Source organism: Chlamydomonas reinhardtii, chromosome 14, assembly GCF_000002595.2.
Source record: "Chlamydomonas reinhardtii strain CC-503 cw92 mt+ chromosome 14, whole genome shotgun sequence".
NCBI lineage: Eukaryota > Viridiplantae > Chlorophyta > Chlorophyceae > Chlamydomonadales > Chlamydomonadaceae > Chlamydomonas > Chlamydomonas reinhardtii.
The window spans coordinates 96560-122008 of NC_057017.1; the positions used below are offsets into that span (position 1 = coordinate 96560).

Below are 25449 nucleotides of genomic sequence, written 5' to 3' on the forward strand. Positions count from 1 at the left end.
TTCTTGTCTCCTCAAAGTTACAGAGGCGGCTCTGTCTGTGCACTTCGTGCTATTCACGAGTATTGTAAAATGGTCGTTGTCTCTGAAATCACTAACCAGCAAGTAGTACCAGATAGTTCAAGACAAGACGGCTTGTCTTGAGCTACCGGGGCGGATAAACCTGTCTCCGCCTCATTCCGCCCGCCTCCGCGCGTCAGACTGGCGGATAACGCAACTTCCTCACTCCGCATAACCTAGCAGCACAAACCCAGCTCACTCAAACACACAAGCTCTTACGGGCAGTTAGGGCCAAACAGAGCATTGCTACGGTAATCGGCACACGGGAGTTGTGCCTGCTTAGTAACGTGCTGACTCACAACTCGACAGCCGCACTGGTTCTGACCCCGGGTTTCACAGCTTTCCCGGCACGGTCCCACGCCATGTCCGGTCCCACGCCCTGGCGTGACAGGGGTGTGCGTGTGCGTGGGGGCATGGGCGGCACGCCCCAGCACGCATAAGGTATAGCCTTAAGCCACCAGCCCAGCGGCCGCCTGGGCACAGGCATCCCCAGGAAGCAACGCCAGTAATAGCACAATGCGATGGCATGTAGCTGCGCGCGCACTGGTGTGCGAAGGTGTGTGAAGGGGTGTGCGTGTGCGTGGGGGCATGGGCGGCACGCCCCCGCACGCATAAGGTACAGTCTTTAGCCACCGGCCCAGCCGCCGCCTGGGCACAAGCATCCCCAGGAAGCAACGTCAGTCATGGCACAGTGTGACAGCAGCACGGGGCGAAAGCGGCGGGTAGCTGCATGCGTACTTGTGTGCGAAGGTGTGCGAAGGGGTGTGCGTGTGCGTGGGGGCATGGGCAGCACGCCCCCGCACGCATAAGGTACAATCTCGAGCCCAGCCGCCGCATGGGCACAGGTATCCAACCAGAGCATAGGTGTGTTCAGGAACCAGGGACAGCATCACAGTATTTGGGACAGTTCGGTGTGGAACGAGTGACCGGTGGTGGAAGGGGGTCCAGAGGGAGGGGTTGGCCAGGGGACGCCGGTGGAGATGTGGCTCATGCCAGTGCGTCATATTTGTTTGTTTCCTATTCTTTGATCCAAATGGACTGTCAAGATGCAGGCTTTCAGGAGATTTCCAGCTCGAGCGGCTGTCTCCACCATGTCCTTGGCATTCGCTGCTGGACTGGTGGAGTTGCACTTATTGTTCAAATTTGAGCTGTATTGTAACAAGGATTCTGTAACAGGAGAGACGTGGGAGATACATAGCACCGCTGGCGGTCGCTGACCTGCGACCAGGTGCGGCGACATTCTCTTTCAAATCAAAACGTCCAGATTCTTTGCTGGCATCAGTGCATGATAGGAAAGTTTGCATCCGTCGCCTGAATCAAAGAATGGTCCTTTCGGGTCGGGAATGTCGAAATCCTTAAGGAAATTACAGGTTTCAAGTCCTAATTTTGTCAAAATCGCGCGGCCTCCGGCCGCGAAGACGCCAAGCCATCAAAAAATTGCCCGCAAGGGGGTAGGGGCCATGGCATGGGTGAATTCGCGACTATGGCAATTTGCGCTAATTCGGGAATTAGTGCGCAACTTTGTTAGGCTGTCTTGCACGCCCAGCATAATTACATTTATGCGACCGGACGCTTCTTTACTTGTTGTCAGTGTTAGAGCCTGTCCGCGGCGCAAGTTCGGTCAGCACGACCGTCAAATCCCTTTGTAGCGCTCTAATGACCCCAAGCAAGGTCGCAGCAAACTTAGGAGTCATTATAGAAATGGTAGTAGGCGGTATCTGGGGCTGAAAGCCGTGGAATGCGCGGCTGCGCAAATTTGCCAAGTTGCGTTCTTCGCCGACAAGGCTTCGCTCTATGGATCGGCAGCACACTATTGACTTATTGCCAATGTGGTATCGTTTTCAAGTGCTCGCGGCACGAACACTGATGTTAATACTGCTGTGTTGTTTTCCATTAACTATGGGGGGTTCCGGGGGCGTAGCCCCCGGGAAAAATTTTGGAAATCCCTGGCACAAAACACTTGATTTTTTACGTTGGTAAGGAGGGCACGGCGTGCTCCGCCGGGGTCACAAACTGCTGGGGGCAGCCGTGGGCAAGACACGCGGTCAGGGAGCCCGGCCTGCCATGCTTCTACTTGCTGGGCGTGGGCGCTACACCTCCTCTGCCTCGGACACTCATGTGTGGCCCTACCGGGCAAGGAGAGAAGTGTTGGGCCGGACAGATACATCTCCTGCAGCGTGGTAAAGGTGGCTGCTGGTCGCCGCCACACCACGCCGCTGGACCCCTTGCCCTCGCCCTCGCTCCCCTGCCCCCTGTCTACGCACTGCGTAAATATTAAATCAAATTATGAGCTGCAGTGGCTGCTGTATCGTGGGCCACCGCTCCTATCCACTGCATAATTGACCCAAGCTGGGCGTGGGGCGACAGGGGCAGCAAGGTGGGTACTCGTACTTGCTGGGTACGCGCCTAACTTCTGCGCAATTTGCGCGGCCTTCGGCCGCGCAAGTTCCCCTAACCCCATTTCAGCATAATAACGGCCTCTGGATCACCCCATAATTCCCGCAATTTGCCGCGGGTAGGTACCCAGCTGTGTCATGGCCTCGTTGTAACGAGCATGCCGTTTTGGAACTAGGTTCCTTACATTTGGTATCGAGTATGGTTCGGTCCTCGGGACTCCTTATGGGTCTGAGGGTTGTATGTTCGATTCCGGTTGATGGCAAGTTTCGGACGTTTGGGCGGCGTCTCGATACGGTCAATCCGGAATGTTCATCGCTTCCGCACTCTGTCTCAATGTGTCGTTGCTACGCTCTGCTCTCGGTTGCCGGGACGGACAACCAATTAGGGGGGGAGGTATGTAACGAGCATGCCGTTTTGGAACTAGGTTCCTTACACTCGTGCAGGGCGGTAAAACCGTGAGCCAGCGCCGTGGCCATGCGCACCACCAGCGCCGACTGGCCCATCAGCGCTGCCTCCTTGACGCCGATGGCGAGCTGCTTGCCGAAACCGTATATCTGCTTGTGCAGCCCGACCGGGTCGGTCGCCGTCTGCGCGTTCAGCATGCTGGAGATCCGCATCATGAGGGGACCTGGTACTCCTATCTTGAGTGCGGCTGTGGCCTAATGACCAAGGGAACCCGGAATAATACCACACACCCTCACTTTGGTCCCTTGCTAGCCCCCCGCATGCTAGATTGCACTGTCGGCCTACGTGGACATTGCGCCCTCTCCAGGACAAATCTTGTCCCCAGGGAGGCGCCCACGTGACGGCACCCAAAACCCCCTGATAGATAGTCCTTTAAGGATGCCACCACGCCGTCCCTAAGGAAGTGTGAAGGACAATATATAAGGGGGGTTTCACCGCGTGCCATCCGGGGGATGCGCTTCCCAGTGGGGGCGATGGCCGTGACAGTATGGCGGAGGTAGGCTCGGACTCGCTGAACCCTTAAAGCATTAGGACATTCATACTGAAATGTCTTATCTAATCGTTCTTTGAGATTCCGTCAGCACTGCAGACAATCCTGTAGGGATAAGGGCACAACGAGCAACACGAATGGACACATCCAACTCGCGTCACGTTGGAAACAGCACGCTTGACGCAGATCCACCACATGCGCATAACCTCCTAGATGTGCTTCGGCAGCTAGACGTCAGCGCTGTGGACCGCATTCTTGGCACGACGTACGGGTGCTCGGGCGCACGGCTCGCCTGCAAAGCGCTGCGCGACTTTGTGGATGCCAACGTTTTCGATGCAGAGCTCTATACGACATGGGATCGCGCGATGAGCTCACAGCCTCCTTGGGCGCGGACCGGCTTCACCTCGCCTGTGGCGCGGTTCCGGCGCTGCAGCCGCTTGTCAGTAGAACTGGAACTGGACGCGGATGAAGACGTCATTCAGCACCCGGCACTGCTTGCCTCCTTGTGCGTGGCCGGCGTGGGTGCCGATGTGGCGCACAACATTGCCGAGCTGCGTCTGAAGGGAGCCCTGGAGCTGCCCTCGCTGGTCACTGTCGCGCTCATGCTGGCGGGCACTCTGCGACACGTGCGCATACTGGCACTTGACAACCGCCCGTACGGCATGGGCAGCTTAGACTCCAACAAATTGCACGCTCTCCACACCACGCTGCATGGCGCTTTCCCGGCGCTCGAGGAGCTCATCCTCCCCGCCAGGGCCTGCCTGCGCGGCCTGGAAGCATTCGCCGGCAGCCGCCTACACACCGTGCGTGTCATGGCGGATAGCCCCGGGTCGCTGCGCATGTCGCACGTGCGCAGCCTGGTGCAGCTGCCGCAGCTCCGGCAGCTTGACCTGGACGGGGAGGACTGGATTGCAGACTGGTCCAGCGACAGCGATGACGAGGAAGAGGAAGCGGACGAGGACGAAGACGATTGCCCTGCGTGTGCTGCGTACCTGCATTTAGGGGACGCCAGCGATGAAGAGACGTTTCGTGACATGAATGACCAGGAGGTGGGGGAGCTGTGGGCACTGCGGCGGCTGCTGGTGTCGCCACCGCCGGCACTGGAGCGCCTGCGGTGGCCGCAGTGGCCGCAGCAAGAGGTCGGCTTTGCGGGCGGCAGGATCACATGCGTGGAGCTCAGGGGGCACTGCGCCGCAGACTTGCACCGCGGCGCGGCGGTGCTGCTGCCGGTGCTGGCGGCGACGGGGCGCCGGCTGCCGCTGCTAAAGGTGAGGTTCGGGCCGGGGTGACGGAGGTTTGCGGTGACGGGGGCGGCGGCGGTGGCGGGACGCAGGCAAAGGTTCGCCTTGGGCACGAGTAGGTTGGGCCGTCAGCGCACACTGCCGCAGTGAGGTGCAGTTCACTTACCCGCCCACGTGATCACTTTCTTTCATTACATGATGTAGGCCGGGCACCTTGGCGACTACCCCGAACGCATTATATCTCAGCTGCAGCCGCACACGCCCGTTTCCCGGCTGCTGGCAGTGACCGACCGCGTGAAACTGATGGGGTTGAAGCTGATGGAGCGGACCAGCAGGCACCAGCCTTCTGCCGAGGCGGCTGCGACGGCGCTGCAGGCGGTGGTGAGGGCTGTTGGCGGCTTGCCGGAGGAGCTCCGGTTTGGAGGATATGGACGCCCCGCTAGGCTGGAGTTGCAGACACGGCCACGGTACTCGGCAGGCGCAGGAGGGGACAGGCAGGCCGCAGGCAGCGCCGCCACGCCAGCAACGCCTGCAGCAGTGGCGGAGGTGACGGCGCAGCAGGTGCTGGAGCGGGCGGCGGCGCGCATGTGGGATACGGCTCAGGCGGAGGCCGCGGCGACGGTGGCGGAGGCGGAGGCTGCGGAGGCCGCATACGTGGCGGATAACAGCTGGTATCGGCGCGAGAAGCTTGTCCGCATGCATGTGCTGCTACGGGGTCCATTCATGTGGCAGCTGACATGCGGGCCGGATGGAGCAGCAAGCGGTAGCGGCGCGGCGCGGCTGAAGGAGTGGCTTGAGAGCCTGGTGGCCCGGTCGCCGCCGCCGGCCACAGCATCCGTAGCAGGAGCAACTCCTGGCATCCAGGCGCGAATTGCAGCAGAAGCCCCTGGGGAAGTGAAGGTGCGGCGCTGCAGCTTTGCCGCCTGCGGTTCTGGATCTGCCATGGCGCTTGCAGAGTGCGGTGACCCCATTGCAGCTCTGCAGCTGTACCGCGCAGCGGTGGCAGCAGCGGCCGGCGAGGCGCCTGGCTGCCTGCAGGTGTCGGTCTGCAAGGCGGGTGCTGCCTGGACCGTTGAAATCAGCAAGGTATGGACGCCAATTGTCTTTGCTCAGGCTGTAAACTCGGGATGCGGGGTGTGGGACACTGGCCCGGCGGCTGGGTGTGCTGCTGTGTCCAGCCGCATGCCGCTCCGCACGCGACTCAGCCCAGCTTCCACCCACCTCCCCAGCCACCCACGTGCCTGTCAGCCGTCAGTCAGCGACCACATCAGCGGTCCCTCCTCAGCAGCAGCACCCCACATCCAACTGCTGACGTGCTGCTGCTGTTGCTGCTGCTGCCCGGCTGCAGGTGATCCGAGAGCTGTGGGAAGACCACCGCCGCTCCGCGCCTGTGCTGGCTATGCCCACGGGTACGGCGGCAGCAGCAGGGCAGGGGCTGGCGGCACGCGGGCCGCCTGAGGCGGGCGCGGAGCGGCCTGGTCAGGCGGCAGCGGGTCAGGTTGGGGCGGCAGCAGGGCAGGGCGAGGCGGTAGCGGGGCGGGCCGGGGTGGCGGCGTGGGAGTGTGACCTGCAGGTCCTCCAGCGCCTGCTGCTGCTGACGGAACAGGCGCATGAGGTGGTGGGCAGTGGCGAATGAGCGTCTGTACATGTACCTGGCATGCGGGTGATGAGATGGAGGGCAGGGCGGCAGCCACAGCAGTACTGCGGTATAGCCGTACCGCAGGGCATGTGGGCGGCGGCAGAATAACGGGTCGACAGCAGGGTAGGCCGCCTTGTATGGCAGGAGTGGCATGTGGCAAAGACTGCGCCTGGACCCGGCTGGCAGCTGTTGTTGCTGTTGGGAGGCTGATAGTACCCCGCACACTGCCGGACACGCCAGCCCTGTGCCCAACCAGACAAGCAGGCAACCATTGCCCGTCGTCCCTATGCTGCTGTAAATTACCTGGTGGTGGTGGCAGATGGGCTCCATACGGCTGTCCCTTCAATTGTAATCCGCATCCATACGTGTCTGGCTGATGCGGCAGGGTGCCAAGTCGCCCAGACGGTGTCGCCCAGGGAAGCAGGGGCGCGACACACGGTTGGTGCACTGCGCAGCTGAGTGAACTGCACTTACCGCGAAACGTGGCACATGTATAACTGAACCCGTATTACATTTGTCCTCAGCCAGCCGCACTCCGCGCGCGCACCTTATCCAGTGCATTGTTCAAACGCCCACCCCATAGCCGGGCCTGCCCACCGCTCACTGCTCAGGAGTCATCGGTGGCCCTGCGTTAGGTGCCCCACCACTGCACGCCTGTCCCCTCACGGGACCACTCACGGTCCAGAAGCCCAGTGGTGTGCATGGCTTCGTTTTTGTTAGGGCACCTGTGTGCAAGCAGGCTGTACAGGTGCCGTTATTCTGCGTGGGTGATGCCGGTACTTGGTGCGCTCCAAGCTCCTGCGCCCAGTTCACAGTACTACCACCAGCAGGCGCGTTTGGTGGCGCAGCAGTTTGTCGCACTTTGCCTCATTGTGTCTGTCCTAATACACACATACACACCTGTAGCCTCCCGTGGCTCTGCATCGCATACACTGTCCTACACATTTTGTTCCTTGTGCTCTTCAATACACATGTACCCTTCGGCCGTCCTAGCACATCATACACTCTTACACACCGTCTGCCACCCACGTCCAAAAGAAGTCTCGCCATTGCTGCGCGCGGCCCCGCCCGCCTCAGTGCCTCCGCTCAGTTCTCTTCCCCACGCACAGTGCGCGCCGCCCCACCGACAAACACACACCCACACACCCAATCACATATACATATCAATACACAAATGAATTACGGTGCCCCATTCCTCAGTGCCCAACGCCCTACACGCCGGGGTGTGGTCCTGTGAGCCCAAGCAGCCCAATCCAGTACAAGACGTGTCATGCATGCCGCACCGCTGCCAACGCCGACGGGCGCTGGATGCGCACAGCACATGTGCACGGCACGCCGCGCGCAACCCAACCGTTGCCGTGGTTCTCAGTGTCTCTGGCAATCATCCCACAGCGCCCTCAGCATGCTACTGCTACAGCTGCTACAGCTGCTACAACTGCGGCTACATAGCCGCGCTCACTGCAGCTTTGGTTGGTACTGCGGCAGCTCCCGGGCCGACACAGGGGCGGCCACGCCTGCGAAGCGCTGGGGGTCGTCCGCGGGCCGTGCCGCCGCCGCCTCGCGCAGCTCGCCCACCCACTTGCCGTACGGCAGCCAGGAGGCCGGCAGCTACATAGAAGGGGGACGAGGGAGGGTTGCACGAGGGGGAGTGAGGGCAGAGGCACACAAGCGGAGGGGCAGAGGCATGTCAGCACTGCAAGTGAGGAGTGGGTTCCAAAACCGAGGCGACAAATTAGAGTAGGTAGCAGATGGCCAGCGGCACACCACATGCAGCAGCAGCGAGGCCGGCGGGAAGGCTCACAGGCCGCGGCAATAGACACTTGACCCAGCTGGAGGCATGTGAACCGCTGCCCCGCTGCCCACCTGCCGCTGGGGGTCGCGCACCAGCACCTGCACCCAGAAGCGCCAGGGGTAGGAGCCCGAGGCGCCCGCGCCCGCCTGCTGGTTGAACACGTTGGGCGTCAGCACAGGGAAGGAGGAGGCGGAGCCCTCGCCGCTGTCGGCGCCGGCCGCCGCCTCCGCCGCAGGAGGCAGCGGCTGCCCGGCGGCCGCCGCCAGCGCCACCGCAGTCGCGGCCTCCACCGCGGACGCCGGCGCGCGCGACCCTGCGGCGGGCTCCCCCGGGGGAACAGGCGGCGCCGCCACCCCGCCTGGCGTCAGGTACACGATCCGCACACCGGTCTCCCGGCCCGGGCCGCCGTCGCCGTGCCGCGCCCCCGGAGGACACAGCGCCACTCCGAAGCGGTGCTCGTGCCGGCTGCGTGAGCAGCGCAGCCGCACCAGCACCGGCGTCGTGTCCAGAGCGCCGCCGCTGCCGCCACTGCCTGCCGCTCCGCCTGCACTCCCGCTGCCGCCAGAGCCCGCCATCAGTTTGTCCCACACCACGTCCGCCAGCGCCAGCGCCGCCGCCTCGTAGGCGCGGTCCACAGGGACGCCGCCGCCCTCGCCCTCGCCGCCGCCGCCATCGTCGGGGCCGCCGAGAACCCGGCTGCCCCAGCGGCCGCGGCCCCGGCCGCGTCCACGTCCGCGGCCCCGGCCCCGTCCGCGCCCACGGCCGCGACCCGAGCTCGGAGACATCGTGGCGCCATCATCCCCAGCCTCCTCATCGTCCTCGTCCTCGTCATCTGCCCCCTCGCCACTGGCATCGGATCCCACCGAGCCCGAAGCGCTGTCGGCATTGTCATTGGCCCCATCGTCCTCGCCCCCAGCCACGGCCGCATCCGTTCGGGCCGCCTTGCGCCGGCCAAACCCCTTCTTCTTGGGCTGCTCCTGCTCCTCCTCCTCCTCTTCCTCTTCCTCATCCTCGCCATCCTCCTCCTCCTCCTCCTCGTCCTCCTCCTCCCCATCTGCGCCCACGGCGGCCGCCGGCGCCCTGCGCTTGACGCCCCGCCGGCCGGAGCCGCCGCCGCTGCCGCCCGGGGTGCTGCCCGGCTCGGCCTTTATGCGGGGGCTAGCGACGCCGCCTGCCGCCGCGGGCGCGGCGGCGTCGAAGGCCGCCCGCCACTCCTGGTACTTGACCCAGCGCAGTCCGGAGCGCTCCACCACCTGCAGCGTGCGTGTAAACGTGTGTACGTGTCTGCGTGCGTATGTGTGTACGTGTCTGCGTGCGTATGTGTGTACGTGTCTGCGTGCGTATGTGTGTACGTGTGTGTGTACGTGTGTGTTAAAAAAACCAACAAAACGAAGCCCACCCAAGCGGCGCCGGAGTTACTTACGGATACCTACCGAACGTGTGTGTGTTGTGTGTGTGTGTGTGTGTGGATATGCGCGCGTCTGAGTGTGGTATGTGTTTGCGAGGAAGAACGCCAGGAGCGAAGAGGCCCAGTCAGGACGTGTGTAGCCGTGCCATAGAAAAGCACACCGGGAGGGCGGCTGCATGCATATGCTTCATGTGCGTGTGCAGCTGGTTTGGTGCTGGCGCCGCGAAACACCCCAGCCCAAGTCCGGTCCAGCCCTGCCGGCCCAGCCCTGCCTGGACGGCCCAGCGCCGGTGCGGCCCGCCCAACCCCACATGGCCCATGGCGAGCAGCTGCGACCCCCTGCCCTCCATGGACGGCTACAGCCCCCCCCCCCCGCTTCCAGCCCGGCCCAGCCCATAGCTGCAGCAGCGCTCACCCGGGTGTTGGGCGGCAGCGGCGGCCGCAGCTCCGCCAGCGCTAGGCCGGGCGGCAGCGCCACCTCCACCTTGACCTGCCAGCGCCGGCTGGGCGTGGAGGGCCCCGCCGTGGCCTCGAACCAGGCCCGCGGCACCAGGTCCTCAACAGCCCGAACACACCCCGGGCTCGCATGAACAGCCTGGCCGCCGCCGCCGCCGCCCTTGGCCTGCTGGCCCTGAGGCGAGTCGCCGGCGCCGCCCTTGGAGGAGCGCCGCCGCTTGGTCGCGTCGGCGGCGGAAGAGCCGGGCTTGGAGTCCTCGCCGTCCGCCGCAGCCGCAGCCGCAGCCGCCGCCTCGTCCTCCGGCTCGCCGCCGTCCTCGTCCGCAGCCTCCACGCCGCCAGCCGCCTTGCGGCCCTTGGGCTTGGGGCCGGGCGTGCCCTTGCCGCCTCCACCCACCGCCGCCGCCGCCGACCCCGTGGGAGCCACGTACAGGATGCGTACGGCAGTGCCGCCGCGGCGGTTGGGCACGGCGTCGTCGTACGCCGTACTGCCCGGGCAGTACGCCAGCCCGTAGCGGGTCAGGGCGCCGTGGTTGAGCCGGAAGCACCACAGCGTCTGGGTGTGTGGTGCGGGGGAAGGGGTGGAAGGGATGGGGCGGAGGGCCAGCGTAGTCAGGAAAGAAACGTGGAGCACGGGTACTACATGGGCAACGCAGTGACACAGCGCCGCACGCCGGTATCCTGTTACAACAACATGTGGCGTTAAACGCGGCCGCACAGCCCTACACATACGCCACACCATCGCTCCCTCAACCCCACCGCACCCTACCCCACTCACCGGCGCGTTGGGCCCCGTCAGGTGCCGCGTGCGGCCCGGCAGCGCCGCCGCCACCAGCCTGCCCGCCGCCGCGTCCACAGCCGCGTACTGCCGCACCGCAAAGAACGAGGAGGAGGCGGCGGCTGCCGAGGCGGCAGCTGAGAAGCCGGCTCCGGCACCACGCGTAGCCGCCAGCGGCGTGACGGCAGCGATTGGCGCGGGGGTGGCAACGGCAGGGGTTGCAGCAGCACCGCCGTCGCCACCCTCCAGTTCCCCGGCCTCGCCGCCTGCGGCCCCGTGCTCGTCCTTCTCGTCCTCCCCCTCGTCCTCCGGGGCCGCAACCGCCTTGGCCGGCGGTGCCAGCCGCTCAGGCCCCGGTGCCGGACCCGGCTGCTGCTGCTGCTGCTGCTGCTCTCCCGGCTGCTCCCCCGGCTGCTGCTGCTGCTGCTGCTGCTGCTGCTCTCGCGGCCCCTGCAGCCCCTGCCGCTGCGGCCCCTGCGACTGCTGCCCCTGTGGCTGCTGCTGCCCCTGCTGCTGCCCGTGCGGTTGCTGCCATGGCAGCGGCTCATGCGAGGGATAAAAATTCATGAACAACAGAATCTTGGCCAGGTTGTCGTCGTCCAGCGGAACCCCCGCCTCCTCCATCAACCTCAGGGCGCCCCTCTGCCGCCGCACCTCCTGCTCCCTAGCCGCCGCCGCGTCGCCGCCGTCCGCCGCCGCCCCCATACCCGTGGTGCCGTTCTGCGCCACCCATGCCATCACCCGGTCTATAAAGGCCCGCGCCAACGGATTCTCGGGTGGCGGATGGGCCGACCCGCCGGCAGCGGCGGAGGCAGCAGCCGCGCCTGGGTCCGGGGACTGGGAGCCAGGGCCGGAGCCGCCTGCCGCTGCTGCCGGTGCTGCGGCCCCGTGTGGCGCTGCTGCCACCCCGTGTGCGGATGCGTGTGCGTGTGCGTGTGCGGGTGGGGGTGCGGGCGCGGGCCCCATGAGCGAGGCGCGCCAGTCCACGTAGCGTGCCCAGCGCAGGCCGTCCACGATGTGGCCCTGTGGCAGCCAGTGTGTGTGTGTGTGTATGTGTGTGTGTGTGTTAAACACAAAACAAACGGAACAAAGCCGCCAAACACGCGTGCGCAAATACGGACAAATACCTACGTGTGTGTGCGTGTGTATGTGTGTGAGTAGCGCAAGTGCGAGGGGGTCGACGCCGCGTGTGGCAGTTTAGCAGCGCGTCAGTGTGTGCGCGTGCGTGCGCACGCGCGCGCGCGCACGCATGTCAGCCCCACACCACAAACCCACCTACTGCCCATCCACGCACGCGCCCCCTTCCAGACCCCTTCCAGACCCCTTCCAGACCCCTCTCCCACCTTTGGCCGCAGCGGCGCCCCCGGCCTGGCGCCGGGCGGCCTCTGCCCCTCGCCCGGCAGCATGGCCACCTCCACCTTGTGCTGCCACTTGTAGGACTTGGCGTAGCGGCCCGCAGTGGTCTTGAACCACACCCACGGCTCCACCACCTCCACCCGCACCTCGCCGGGCGACAGGCGCGGCAGCCATGGCGCCGCCGCACTGCCCGACCGCGACCCTCCCAGCGCCGGCCGCGCCTTGCCGCCGGCCGCCGCCGAGCCCCGGCCGCCGTCCGAGCTCTCGCCGTCCCGGGCCTCGCTCTTGCTGCGCCGCTCGCCCTTGTCCGCCTCCTCCTCCTCCCCGCCCTTCCGCTCCTCCCGGGCACCGCCCTCCCTGCCGCCCGCGCCGCCCTCCTCCTCCTCGCCCGGCTGTGAGGCGGCGGCGGATGCGGCTGCGGCTGCTGTGGCGGCGACTGAGGCGGGCGTGACGACGTGGATGAGGCGGACCAGCGAGTCCCGGCCCTGGCGGCCTGCGGTGTAGGTGGCGCCGGCCGGGCAGAAGGCCACCGCATAGCCCACCAGGTCGGGGAAGCGATAGCACCACAGCCGCTGGGGCAGGGAGGGATAGGAAAGGGGGCGGGGCGTGTAGGGAGGTTGCGGGGCGTTGCGTTGAGTTTGGAGGAGCAGTAGCAGACTAGGTGGGGTTTAACATGCCCCAGACACACGCCCTGAACACAAACGCCCCCAGCCCGCTGTTTGCTTGCACATTCCAGCACTCGCATGCGAAGGCATGTCGAACCCTTCCCCGGATGCTCCTTCCCTGACCTCCCACCCTACACACCCACCCACACCCCCACACACCCACACGTCCCCCTCACCGGCGCGTTGGGCCCCGCCACCGCCCTGTCCACCTGCCGCTCCAGCTCCGCCCCCACCAGCTCCGCCGCCGCCGCGTCCAGCAGCCGCAGCTGAGACACCGCGTCAGGCGCCGGGCTCAGCGCCGCCGCCGCCGCCACCGAGGCGCCCGAGTGCGGCCGCCACACGCGAGTGCTCACAGGCACGGGGCGGCTGCCCAGAGGCTGGGAGCCGCCGGACAGGATGCCGGGGGCTGGGGGTGGGGCGGGGGTGTAAATGAAGCCGGGTCCAAGGCCGGGGCCGCTGGGGCCAGGGCCGGGGCCGCCGGGGTAGGGCGGGCCTCCGGCCGGCATGTCGCCGGCCTCCTCCGCTGCCCCCATCCCCATCCCGGCCGCCGCCTCGCCCGCCTCCTCCGCCTCCAGGTCCGACGTCAGCTCGCCGCGCCACGTCACGTACGGCACCCAGGACAGGCCCGCGTGCAGCTGCGGGGCGGGGCGGGGCGGGGCGGGGGGTGGGGGGGGGCGGGTCGTGTGTTCCTACCATTCCCAGTGAAAGCAACAAGCGACATGGGAATGCAGGACCGACCCGACTCGTAAGCCGAACAGACGTCTGGTCGCCCCCTCTGTCTGCGCCCCCCCCCGCTCTCACCCTCATGTCCGCGGCCGTCCAGAACCTGTCCTCGGGCCGGCCCCGCTGCACCGCCACCTCCACCTTGGTCTGCCAACGGATGGTGCGCGCCCGCCCGCCCGACGTCTCCCGGAACCAGGTGCGAGGCAGCAGCTCCACACACGCCCGAGCGCCGCCGCCGCCGCCACCACCACCACCGCCGCCACTGCCCTCGCCGCCGCCGCCGGCCGCCGCCATCTCGGCGGCGGGCGGCGTGTAGAGGATGCGCAGGGGCGTGCCGCCGATGCGGTTGGGCACTACGTCCACGTAGCTGCGGCCGGCGGGGCACACCGCCAGCCCGTACCGCACCGCGCCGTACAGCCGGTAGCACCACAGCGTCTGGGTGCGGGCGGGGGGGGGGTTACATTCATGATTATTTAAGAAGTGAAGGCGTAGCCAGGTACAGTAGCATAGTAGAGGGGGGGAGGGGGCGAGGGTGTTTGGAAAAGCGGTACAGGGGGAGGGAGCCGTGGGAGAGGCGGGGGCGTGAGGTGGGTAGGCGGGGTGCGACTACCTGGGTACACAGAGGTGCGCTCCGAGTCCTGCATGCTGGATATAGTGGGAAGGGACTGGCCTGCCCCGCCCAGCAACACACACACACACACACACACACGCGTAATGTTTTCCTTGTGCTCTTTAACACACACACACGCGCGCGCGCGCGCAGAACGAGTCACTGCTGGCTGAAGCCTTGGGCCCTACGGCACATACAAGCGCACCGGCGCGCTCTCACCGGCGCGTTGGGCCCGGTGCGCACCACCTCGGCGCCCTTGGCCGCCAGCGCCGCCGCCGCCAGCTCCGCCGCCTCCGGGTCCACCGCCCGCAGCTGCGCCAGCGCCGGCAGCTCGGGCGCGCCGGGGGCGGCGGCGGCGGCCTCCGCCTCGGCGTCCACAGGCTGCTTGAAGCGGCGCCGGATGTCGGACAGGAGCGCCGAGCTGGGCGGCGGCGGCAGCGGCGGGCCCAGCGGCGGCAGCACCGGCTGGGGCAGGGCGCCGTCGTGGCCGCCGTTTGGAACCTGCTGCTGCTGTGGCGGCTGTGGCGGCTGCTGCCGCTGCTGCTGCTCTGACAGCTCTTTCCGCCGTGCCATCACAGCATACTCGGCGTTCACCAACTCGGTCAGCCTCGATGCCGCTGTGGCGAGGCGTGCCTTGTGCGCCTCCTGTGCCCCCGCCACCTGTGCCGCCGCCCCATCCGCCCCCTCCTCCTCCGCCGCCTTGAGCAAGCCGGACCCGCGCCTGCGCTTGGGCGTGGGCCCCGCCGGCGGGCCGCTCGCGCCCGCCGCCTCCTCCATCTCCGTATCCCCGGAGACCGCCTCCGCCTCCGTCGGCTGCTCTCCCTCCTCTCCAGCCCCCTCGCCCTCCTCTCCAGCCTCCTCCTCCTCTTCCTCCTCTCCAGCCTCCTGCCCCTCCACCTGGTCCTCTTCGCTGTCTGGCGCCAGGCCGCGCGCCGCGCGTATGGCCCGCTGCACCGCAGGCAGCCAGTCGCCGAAGCGCATCCAGATCAGGCCGCCGGGACCCCGCACAGACTGCGGGGCGGGAGGCGGGAGGAGGGAGGCACGGGCCGGCGTCAGCCGTTGGATTGGTGGATGCACGTGTGCCATTCGTTTGGTCCCTTTGGACCACGCGACGCTTTTCTGTTGTCCGCACCAACATGATCAGACGTATACACGCATACACACACAGCCACACACACGCGCGCGCGCGCACACGCACAGATGGGCTCCCCCTATCCCGCTCTCTCTGTGTATCTCACCCGCACTCCCTCCTTGATCACGGCGCCGTGCCCCGGCTGCAGTGCCACCTCCACCTTCTTGGGCCACCTGCAGCCGCCGCGCCGTGAGCAGCGGGCAACAGCGGGCAGCAGCGGGCAGCAGCGGCAGCGGGCAGCAGCGACGATGATGTGCAGTTGGGGGTTGCGAAGAGGGCCGCACTTCGGACCAGACAAACCACACTGCCGCCGGTGGCGCTAGGGCGCTGGACACCATGCCACCATGCGTGTTTCCCCAAGCTCTTTCCCCCGGTCCTGGCATCGTAGGGTTGCTGCTGGTAACGGTACCAACAGCCGCGTCCCTAGTTCCCACATTTCTACCCCACTTCCCCGACCCCGCCCTCCCATGTGGGCCCCACCTGTGGCTGGTCAGGGCCGGTCCCGTGTGCGCCGCAAACCAGCGCCACGGCTCCATCGCCTCGACCTGCCGCAGACCCGCCATCGCCCCACCAGACCCGTCGTCGCCGGCCTGCTGCTGCTGCTGCTGCTGCTGCTGCTGCTGCCCCTCCAGCCCACCAGCCCCGCCCTCTGCACCGGGCGGCGGCACGGGCGCCAGCAGCCGCACGCGGGTGCCGCGGCCCGGCCGGCCGTCGCCGTAGTAGGCGCCGGCGGGGCAGAAGGCCACCGCGTACACCCAGCGGTCGCGGCGGCTGGCGGCGGCGACGGTGCCGCCGGCGGCGTCCACCGTGCTGGCGGCGCGCCACAGAGCCTACACCGGGGCGGTTGGAGAGGGGGGGATCGTGTTGAGGCCACAGGGAGCTGCAGGGAGGGGCGGGAGGCGTGCTTGCTGCATGCGGAGCCGGGTAGCCCGCTCGCCCCCCAGCGCCTCTGTTTCCGCCGCCTGCCCATCCGGAAGTGCCAACGGCAAGGTCCCCTGCCCCCTCCCACCTTTCCAATGCCCGGCCCGCCGCGCCGCCAGCCCCCGTGCCCCCGTGCCCCCCGCCTTCCGCTCACCGGCGCCAGCGGCCCGTCCAGCGCCTCCAGCCCCGCCGCCCGCGCCCTCAGCCACGTATCCACCGCGGCCGCCATGTCCGGGTCAAACGCCATCAGCTGGGCAACAGCGTCACACACAAACAAGCCCCCGCCGCCGCCGCCGCCGCCGCCGCCCACCACACGGCCCACGGCACCAGCGCCGGCGCCGGCGGGAGACATCGCGCCTGCCGCGGCGCCGCCTGGTGTGCGCGGCGCGACCTTGCCTGACACCCGCCGGCGCTTGGCGGGCTTCCTCTGTTGCTGCTGCTGCTGCGGCGGCGGCGGGTGGGCCTCCGCCTCGCCCCACTGTGCCTCCGCCGCCTCCTCGTCGTCCTCGTCCTCCGCCTGCGCGTCGCGCTCGCCCTCGCGCTGGCTCTGCCGGTCCGCCGCGGCTGCGGCTGCGGCCGCCAGCTCTGCGGCGCCGGGCGGCCCCCCCAGGAACAGCGCCCCCGGCATCAGCGGCCGCGGCCCCGCCGCCCGCGCCCTGCCCACCATGTTGAGCAGCAGCGAGCCGCCCGTGGGCAGCGCCGGCGGAAGCAGCGGCCCAGGCGCGGGGCCGCCGTTAGCCGCGGCGGCGGCGCCAGCCGCCGCACCAGCGGCCGCCGCCGCGGCGGCAGCGCCCGCAGCCGCACCAGCGATCGTCGCCGCTATGTCCGCAGGGGAGAGCGGCGTGTTGAGCTGTAGCGGGTCCACTCCCAGCGGCAACGGCACCGGCAGGCCGGCGGAAGGCTGCTGCAGGTGTGCGGCCAGGTGAGGACGCCGCGCTGCTGCCCGTAACATCGCGGCTGCTGCCGCCGCTGCGGCCGCCCCCGGCGGCACACCCTGTAGCGGGTGCCCCCCCGCCGCGTACTGCTGCTGTATGGCCTGCAGCTGCTGCACGTGGTGCAGATGGCTCAGCTGATGCAGCAGCAGCGCCGCGGGGACGGGCGCCTGCGGGCCACCCGCCAGTGCGGCGTCGACGGCCGGCAGCTGGTGCGGCAGCGGCAGCGGCGGCGGGGGAGGCGGCGGCGGCGGCGGCGGGCGGCGCGGCTCCTCGGTCCACTGGCTGAAGGTGCGCCAGAAGGGGCTGAGGGCGGACAGCGCGCGGGGCTGCTCACACAGCCACTCCAGGTCCTGCGGGGAGGGGGATTGCAAGGATTGGTACAGAGAAGTGTAGCGAGGTAGACAGCAGGGGAGGGTTTGCATTCATTACTTTTGGGGGTTGTAGAGCCCAAACTCAACCAAACCAAGCCAAACTAGCGGGGGGAGGGGCGGGCGGCAGAGGCAGGGGTGGCAGGAAGTAGAACAGGGGCTCCCGCCAGCCCAGCTCCTGCTGCTCTAAGCGGAGGTTGCCGTCAACAACGCAGCAGGCTGGTGCAGGCTCGGGCGTGGACGGACCAGGGCCGGGCCCAGCATGCTGGGCCCACACCCACACACCCTGCCCACACCCACACGCGGCCCACCGCCACTCACCACGATGCGCAGCTGGCGCGTCACCTGCAGCACCGCCGCCCGCACCGCCAGCAGCACTGAGTCGGGCACCCGGCCGGAGGCCACGGCGGAGGCGGGCTGGAAGGAAGGGAAGGAGGGGGGTTAGCCGTCCATGCGGAGAAAAGAGCGAGAAATTCCAAGTATGAAGGGTGGGGACACGTGTTGGGCAGGGAAGGCAGCAGAATGGGGGGGTTACATTCATGACGAGTCAAAAATGTGAGGAGAATGGGGAGTGCGTGAGGGCACAGAGGGCGCTCTGTATGTGTCTACACGTCGGCTACAGGGCGCTGATCTGCAGAACGAGTCTCTTGCACATCGGGTAGGTCGCGAGGGCCAGGTCGGCAACTCGAGCTGCCTTTTGTGTTGCTACTTGCTGTACCGTGCACTGCAGTGTCGCTTGCAGTGTCGCAAGGCATCACACGGCGCCGGTGTGGCGAGCGCACCACAGCGGCGACAAGCTGTCCCGCCCCGCCTCGCCCTCGCACTCACCGGCGCCTGCAGCCCCACCAGCCGCGCCGCAAACTGCTCCAGCCCCTCCATCCACACGCCCGCGCCCGCCGCCTCCGCGCCGCCGGCCGCGCCCTCGCCGCCGCCCGGCGGGCGGCCCAGCGTGTGCACCACGTACCACCCCTTGAAAGACAGCGGCTGCCGCTGCCCCTGCTCGCCCTCGCCGCCCTCGCCGCCCTCGCGCCTGCGCCGCGCGCCGTCGCCCTTCCTCACCCCCGCCGATGGCCTGCCCGCTGGCTTATCTGCTGCCACCTCCTCCGCCTGGTCTCCTTCCGACCCAGATGGTTTGAGTTTGAGAAGGAGCAGCTCCAAGGGCCCGCTGCACACCAGCTGCGCTAGCAAGGGGCCGTCGAGCAGCGCGCTGCTGCCCGCTGCCACCAGCAGCAGCCGCGCGCCGGTCAGGAAGTGGGCGCTCAGCTGGGCATAGGCCTACAAGCAATTGGAGGGGGGTTGCGGGGGAGATGAGGTGGGCGGTGTGTGAAGTAACTGGTTTGCGACGTGGTAACGGAGGCTGGAACTGCGTGCATACATAAGCCGGCTTAGGTGCCAACCCCCGTCGCAAAGCTCCGTTTACATATGCATCATCCTCAATTCCATTCGTGCTTTCCTTTATACGGATAGCTTTTGTAATGAATGGGGCTTGAAATGGAAAGGGCCAAGTCACGGGGCAGGGTAAGACGCGTGACGATTTCTATCGAAACCGCCACTCCGGCCACTAGAGCAAGGTGGCAAAGCAGCGGAACAGCTCAACGATGCGGTTTCGAGTAACACTATATATCAGGGTAAAAGAGTAGCAGACAGGCCCGTTCTCTCCGTGAAGTCTGCTCACCCTGGCGCTCCCGAGAAGTCCCAGTTGCGCTTAACGGGGCACCCACCATTCGCAGAGTCGTCCGACTGCTCTGCTGCTGTGCTAGGTCGATTACAGCTGCAGCTTGTTGCGGTGACCATCCTGCGCAGACTTTCGCGAAATCTTCTGCCTGGATATCAGCAGTGCGGTCGTTCTCCACAGCTTCCCTCGGCTTATCAGCTTCAACGTTGCTTGACTGAAGGGCACGGCGGAGTAGCTCCAAGACCGTCGCGCCTGGGGGCATCTGGGGCACCCTTGCCCTTTGCGCCCTCGCCTCCTCTGTAGTCTCCATATCTATTAACTGTTGGACTATTTATCGCCAATCACGTAGGTGCTACTTGTCCCGATCATGTTCGCGCCTGCAACTTTGCATACTCTCAGCGAATTCAACGTGCGTGTATATGTGCGTCGCCTTATTGGCCTTGTGAATGTGATTAAAGCATTTACCAGTCAGCAAAGCGACAAGCCAGCACCGCCAGTGTGTGTGTACGGCACAGCCTTGCACGCCAAAATCTCGGCGTGCAGCGTTCTTTGCAACTTCAATTTCCCGCAGTCATAGAAGCATGCTTACTACCGTTTGGCAATGACTTTAGGCTTTGCATGAGGTTTGGGACCAACGAGTTCCTTTGGTCTCTCTGCAGACCTCAGCAACGGCGCCAGGCTTGTATGTCAGAATAGCCTCGCATTACTTATCAAGCAGATAGAAAACATACAAACAAAGTTTGCAAGGCGTCAACGCCCACGAACCAAACCGCTTCCAAACCATTACCTTCACTATTGATTTTGAATAATGTAGGTCCGATAATAGTTCATCAGCATTTGGATTAAGCAAATGCCTACAAAGGATAACAGGAGAGGTGGTCAGTGGTGACCATGAACGCAGCATGGGGCCACCGCGGGTTGTAGTTCCATTCGGATCAGTATTATTGGCGAATGCAATATCGTGCGGGCTGAGGCTAATATAGATAACTCCCTAACTCTACCTCTCAGCAGTGGACTGGGCAGCGTGTCAAAGTATGCATGAGAAGCTGGTCAAAGCATGCATGAGCAGCTGACTCCGTACTCCCCGACCGTACGACTCGGTGCCTTACTGTCTGGCAGAGCCCACCCGTCATTCATTTTTTCTGATGCGGGTTTGCAACCTAATTCTTGTTCCAGGGAAAGCCCCCTTTCCCGCCATACGCGTGCGCGTGTACGCAGGTGTACGTTCATCGGCGTGCACGTTACGTCAGCGTCAGCAAACCCTAATGAGCCAGCCAGCGCGATCATTCCGTGGAGTAACCGCGGCTCTTGCCTTGTGGGATTTGTGTTGGCTGGGAGTGAGTGGCCGCCCGCGGGCTTGCAAAAAATGGCGCATGGCGCTGGGGCCACGTATTCTCATCTTTCCATGTTTCATTGGCGCCTGGACTGGTCGTAACTTGTTTCTATACCAGCCACGGGACTGCGTCAACCTGCCCCTTACTTACCCTGTCCCATTGCACCCATCGTGCGGCACGTGTTGCCAAGCACAACTACATAGCAGCATGGAGGCTCCTGCACAATGTCTCTTCCGATCGAGGTCCCCGAAGTATGCCCACCTTCACAATCTAATAGAAGGTTGTCGGCTGCAGGGGTCGCGCGCGCCCTACTCGACTGCCAATAGGCAAAACGATGATGTCCAAAAACAAGGAGGTGGCTGCCTTATGGCAGGAAAAGGGCTGATCCCGGGTCGTTATCAACCCAGCCACCTTGACGCGGGCGCCTACTAAGCACACGCCTCTATGTTGGGGGCCTTTGGCATCCCCGCAAATCCGGACGTGGCCGGTTGGGTGGGGTGCACAGTCCGTGCTAACCCGCAGCTAACAAACTAGTCACGTCACTCGCCGCCAATCAACACGTGCACCCTCAGCCCCACGCCCTGCTAGCGCCGTTCAGGCTCTCAGCCCGGCCCCGCCGCCGGCGGCGGCCATACTGCGCAAAGCCATGGCTTGCTTTTCGGGCAACCTCGCGAAAGTCAATTGTCCATGGACGTGCGAAGGCACTTCTCGCTCCGCCCGAATTTTCCCTGCCACCTATTTACATGCAATAGGCATTAACACATGTCCAAAAAAAACACGCACAGTTGTATCATGCTGGAGCTCCCCGCTGGCCGCAGCGCCGTTGCCTTAATGCCTTCATGCAAGTCTTTACGTGTCTTGGAACTGTTCTGTCCCGGCTCTACCTAGCGGCATCCTGCACCTGCACCTGTTCCTGCCCTTGCCGCCTGGCCCTACCTAGCTGCACCCCCAGGGCCCCCTCACTGCCCACGCTACTTACTGACCTGCCCATACTCCACATGACATATGCGCCCATTTGGCTGCTGCCACTGCTGTGCTGCTGCCGCCGGCACCAGCAGGGATGCAGCCGTGTAACCACAACCTGCGTGGCTGTCTGATCCGGCGCCGCAACCACACAAGCACGGCTTGCCCTCTCACACTCACTCGCACGCTCACTGCTCCGCCTTCACCCGCACCCGGGCGCCCGCCGCCCTGCCGCCCTCCTCCTTCACAAGCCCGCCCTCCTCCTTCGCCGCCTCTGCTGCTGCCGCTTCTGCTGCTGCTACTGCCGGCCGTGGCTGCGGCGCGTGTGTGTAGAACAGCATGTAGGCCTGGCAGCGCACCACGTCCGCCTCGCTCACCGCCGTCACCCAGGCGTCATCGCACTGGTACCACTGGCCGCCGCCGCCGCCGCCGGCGGCGCTGCTACAGCCGCCGCCCGCCCCGCTGCCGCCGCTGCTACAGCCGCCGCCCAGCGGCTGCTGCGGCTGCTGCTGGGGCCGCACGAACACGACGTAGTGCCCCCCGCTGAGGTCGCCCTTGTGGCTGATCACCGCGAACAGCTGGTAGGCGGTGCTGCTACTGCCGCCACTGCCGCTACTGCCGCTGTCTGCAGGTGTGCTGCTACTGCCGGCGCCCAGCTCGGCCGCGCCCTTGTCCTCGTCCGCCTCCGTCTTGACACAGCCGCCACCCGCACCCGGCTGCTGCTGCTGCTGCTGCTGCTGCTGCTGCTGCTGTCGTTGTCCGTGCTCCTCCTGGTCCTGGTCCTGCTGCAGGCACGCCACGTGCGGGTGCGGCTGCCCCGGCGGCGCCTGGCCCGGCGGCATGGCGTACCTGCGCGTCAGGCAGGAGCGGGTTGGGGGGGGGGGGGTTATGTGTGTGCACATGATCGTGTATATGAAAGGGTGTGCGTGTGTCAAACGGACGCGGCTGCCCCCCAACCCCTTAACTCCATCTTCAACCCACCCTGCCGTGCCGCCCTGCGCCGGTCCCCCCCCACGTAAACTTAATGCATGTAACGCCCCCCCCCCCCCCCCCCCACACACACGCCCACCTGCTCCTCAGCACAGCGGCACTGGTGTAGGGCTCAAGGTCCAGCTGCAGCGGGAAGTGCAGCTGCGTCTGGGAGGTGGGACAGCGTGCAGGAGGGAGGCGAGGAACAAGCAGAATACAGGAGGAGTGAGGCAGAGTGGTGGTTGGTGCATGACGACAGGCGGCCTGCGCAGTCAAGCCTAGTTGAGTAACACGAAGAAGAGCCGGAGGGCATCCCTGGCGTCACAGGCAGCAGCGGCACGCACCCTCACCCCGGTGACCCGCCGCCTGGTGCTGCCGCGCCCTCACCTGTATCTTACGAGCCACGTGCCGCCCCGGCCGGTGCCCGCCGCCGCCGCCGCCGCCGCCAGCCGCCGCCAGGCCAAGCCCGCCCGCCTCCCCGCCGCCCGCCAGCGCCGCAGCTGCCGCCGCCAGGCCCGCGCCCACGGCGCCCGCCGCCGCCCCCACCCCCATCAGCCGCTCCTGCAGCCTCTGGCCCAGCCCTCCCGCCTGCCCATCACCACCGCCTCCGCCTCCACCGTGGTGGCCGTGGCCGTGGTGGTGGCCGTGGCCGTGGTGGTGATGGCCGCGGTGCTCGAAGCGCTTCACGTGCAGCGCCAGCACGGGCGGCAGCCGCCGCAGCGACAGCTGCTTCACCGCCGGCTGCTGCCGCCGGCAGGCGCCGCACACCCAGGAGGCCTCGGAGGCGGGCAGCCGCTCCGGCGTCACAAAGGCGCGCAGGCAGGCCGCCAGGCTGGTGCTGCCCACACCACCCGCGCCGTGCGGGCTTGCGGCCGCGCCAGCGCCCGCTGACGTCAGCCGGGCGTCCACCATGTCGCCCGCACTCGCGCCCGGCTGACCGCTCTGCGGCACCACCGCCCGCCGCCCACCGCGCCCACCGCCGCCGCCACCTGCGCCCGCCAGCGGCCGCCTGCCGGCCCCGGCCCCGGCCCCGGCCCCCCGGCCCATGGTTCGCCCGCCCCGCGCCCCGGTGCGGCCGCTGCGGCCACGGCCCAGGCCTCCAAAGCCGCCTCGAGCCACCCTCCCGCCCGCCCCCCGACCGCGCCCCGCCACTGGCCGGTGCTGCTGCTGCATATGCTGCTGCTGCTGCTGCGCGTCTTCGCCGCCGGCCTGGGCGTCCGTGTCCATGGGCTCTCCGTTGGGGCCCTCGGCGTCCGCCCAGCCCGCGCCGTCGCCGCTGCCGTTGCCATTGGCCTCCTCCCGCCCGGGCGCCTGCTGCTGCGATGGCGGCGGCTCGGTGGCCTCAGTAGCCGTGAGAAAGCCGTCATCCCCCTCCCCCTCGCCTTCGCCCTCAGCCTCGCCGGAAGCACTCACGCCCTCACCCAGGGCCTCGCCCTCGCCAGGTGATACGTCGCGGGAGGCGGCGGCGCGGCCGCCGCCCTGCCGCCGCCGGCCCTGCCGCTCCTGCTCCTGCTCCTCGCCTGCCTCCTCCGCTTGTCCCACCCCGCCGCCGCCGCCGCCGTCCGCCGCGCTCTCCGCCGCCGCCATGGAGTCGCTGGTGGTGCGCAGCAGGTGCCCGCCCGCCACTGCGCCTGCTACTGCCGCCGCCACCGTCGGTCCAGACGCATGCGCGCCGGCTACTGCCGCTCCCGCGCCGCCGCCGGCTGCGCCCTTGCGTGGGCTCCGCTGCTGCGCGCCGTGTGGCAGCGAGGGCGCGCCGCTGCCAGCGCCAGTGCCAGTGCCGGCAAGGGCGCCCTGTGGCCCCCTGCCGCCGCCAGTGCCGCCAGCACCCGTACCGCCCCGGCCCCCAGCCCCGCCGCCTCGCGGGCTGGACTGGTCCGGCGCCGCGGCGTCGTCGGGACCGGGCGCGTCCGCCGTGCAAGGAGTGGGCGCCCGCCGCCCGCCAGCCGACGTCAAGCCGCCGCCGCCTGCAACAGCGGGCGACGCGCCGCCGCCCCGGCCCGCCCTGCTCCCCCGCCCCGCCCCTGCCCCCGCGGCGCCCCGGCCCCTCACCGCACCGCCGCCGCGCCGGCCCGGGCCCCTGCTTGCCTCCGAGGCCGATGAAGAGCCCTCCATCGCCTCACTGCGGCGGCGGCGGCGGCGGCCCCCTTCCTCCTGCTCCTCCTGCTCCTCCTGCTCCTCCGCCGGCCCGCTGCCACTTCCAGTGGAGGGTGATGGCGAGGGGCTCTCCCCTTGCGTCGCCACGCCACGCCCGCGGCCGCCCCCGCCCCCGCCCCCGCCGCCGGCGGCCTGAGAAGGCGACTGCGAGCCCGGCGCCCCCGCCCCCGCCGCGGCTGCTGCCGCCCCCAGCGACACGCTCTGAGACGACGTGCCGCCAGCCCCTCCCTCCCCCGCGCCCGCCCCGGCGCCCATGCCGCCGCACGCGGAGGCCGAGGGCCCCTCCAGCGCCCCGCCGCCTCCACCTGCGCCTCGGCGGCCGCTGCCAGGCCGCCGCTGGCGGCGGGAGGCGCCTGCATTGGGTCCGTCGACGTCCCCCTCCTCGTCGTCCTCGGCCCCGCCCTCCGCCTCGGCGCCCCCCGTGACGCCGCCCGTGACGCCGCCGGTGACGCCGGTGAGGCCGCGCGAGGTGCCGCCCAGGGTGAGGGAGCCGGTGGCGGTGGCGGTGGCGGTGACGGCAGGAGTGGTGCCGGGGGTGGGGCTGGCGGAGGGCAGTGGGCCGCCGCCGCCGCCGGTGCCGCCGGGGTGGCCGCCGCCGGCGCCGCCGGCCAGTGCCGGCGCCGCCACTGTGCATGGGACCTGCGGAGGCGGCGGCAATGGCGCCATGTCGGGCAGGTGGTGGGGCGGAGCGCCTCCTAACAAATGTCGGCACTTCAAACTTGTGGCACAAGAACGCCTATCGTTCCTGGACGGCAACCACACACGGCCCCCCCCCGACCTGTACCGCTTTTGCAACCATCTTTGCAATCCCCCCCCCACTCCAACACACACACACACACACACACACACACACACACACACACACACACACACACACACACACACACACACACACACACACACACACACACACACACA

At 67.4% G+C, this 25449-nt stretch overlaps 3 protein-coding genes across 3 annotated transcripts in view; 1 reads left to right on the plus strand and 2 right to left on the minus strand.

Moving 5' to 3' along the window:
• Positions 1–3466: 3466 nt before the first annotated feature.
• On the plus strand, positions 3467–6653 carry CHLRE_14g608350v5 (uncharacterized protein). The gene is made up of 3 exons (XM_043069924.1): positions 3467–4677; positions 4855–5736; positions 5999–6653. The coding sequence occupies exons 1-3, from the start codon at positions 3775–3777 to the stop codon at positions 6284–6286; spliced, it is 2073 nt and encodes a 690-aa protein (XP_042916597.1). The 5' UTR covers positions 3467–3774; the 3' UTR covers positions 6287–6653.
• A 132-nt stretch (positions 6654–6785) lies between these two features.
• CHLRE_14g608400v5 (uncharacterized protein) lies at positions 6786–20036 on the minus strand. The gene is made up of 14 exons (XM_043069925.1): positions 19155–20036; positions 18262–18708; positions 17755–17850; positions 16285–17415; positions 15690–16039; positions 15316–15382; positions 14297–15088; positions 13546–13902; positions 12921–13379; positions 12067–12651; positions 10724–11746; positions 9905–10501; positions 8153–9334; positions 6786–7897 (listed from the first exon to the last, which is right to left on the minus strand). The coding sequence occupies exons 1-14, from the start codon at positions 19416–19418 to the stop codon at positions 7745–7747; spliced, it is 7503 nt and encodes a 2500-aa protein (XP_042916598.1). The 5' UTR covers positions 19419–20036; the 3' UTR covers positions 6786–7744.
• A 424-nt stretch (positions 20037–20460) lies between these two features.
• The window catches only part of CHLRE_14g608452v5 (uncharacterized protein), a 12556-nt gene continuing 7567 nt past the window's right edge, over positions 20461–25449 (minus strand). The window contains exons 9-11 of the mRNA XM_043069926.1: positions 22762–25170; positions 22475–22542; positions 20461–22254 (exon numbers count right to left, since the gene is read on the minus strand). Coding sequence (XP_042916599.1) covers positions 21594–22254; positions 22475–22542; positions 22762–25170 — 3138 coding nt within the window. The 3' untranslated portion in view covers positions 20461–21593. The remainder of the gene's footprint in view (positions 22255–22474; positions 22543–22761; positions 25171–25449) is intronic.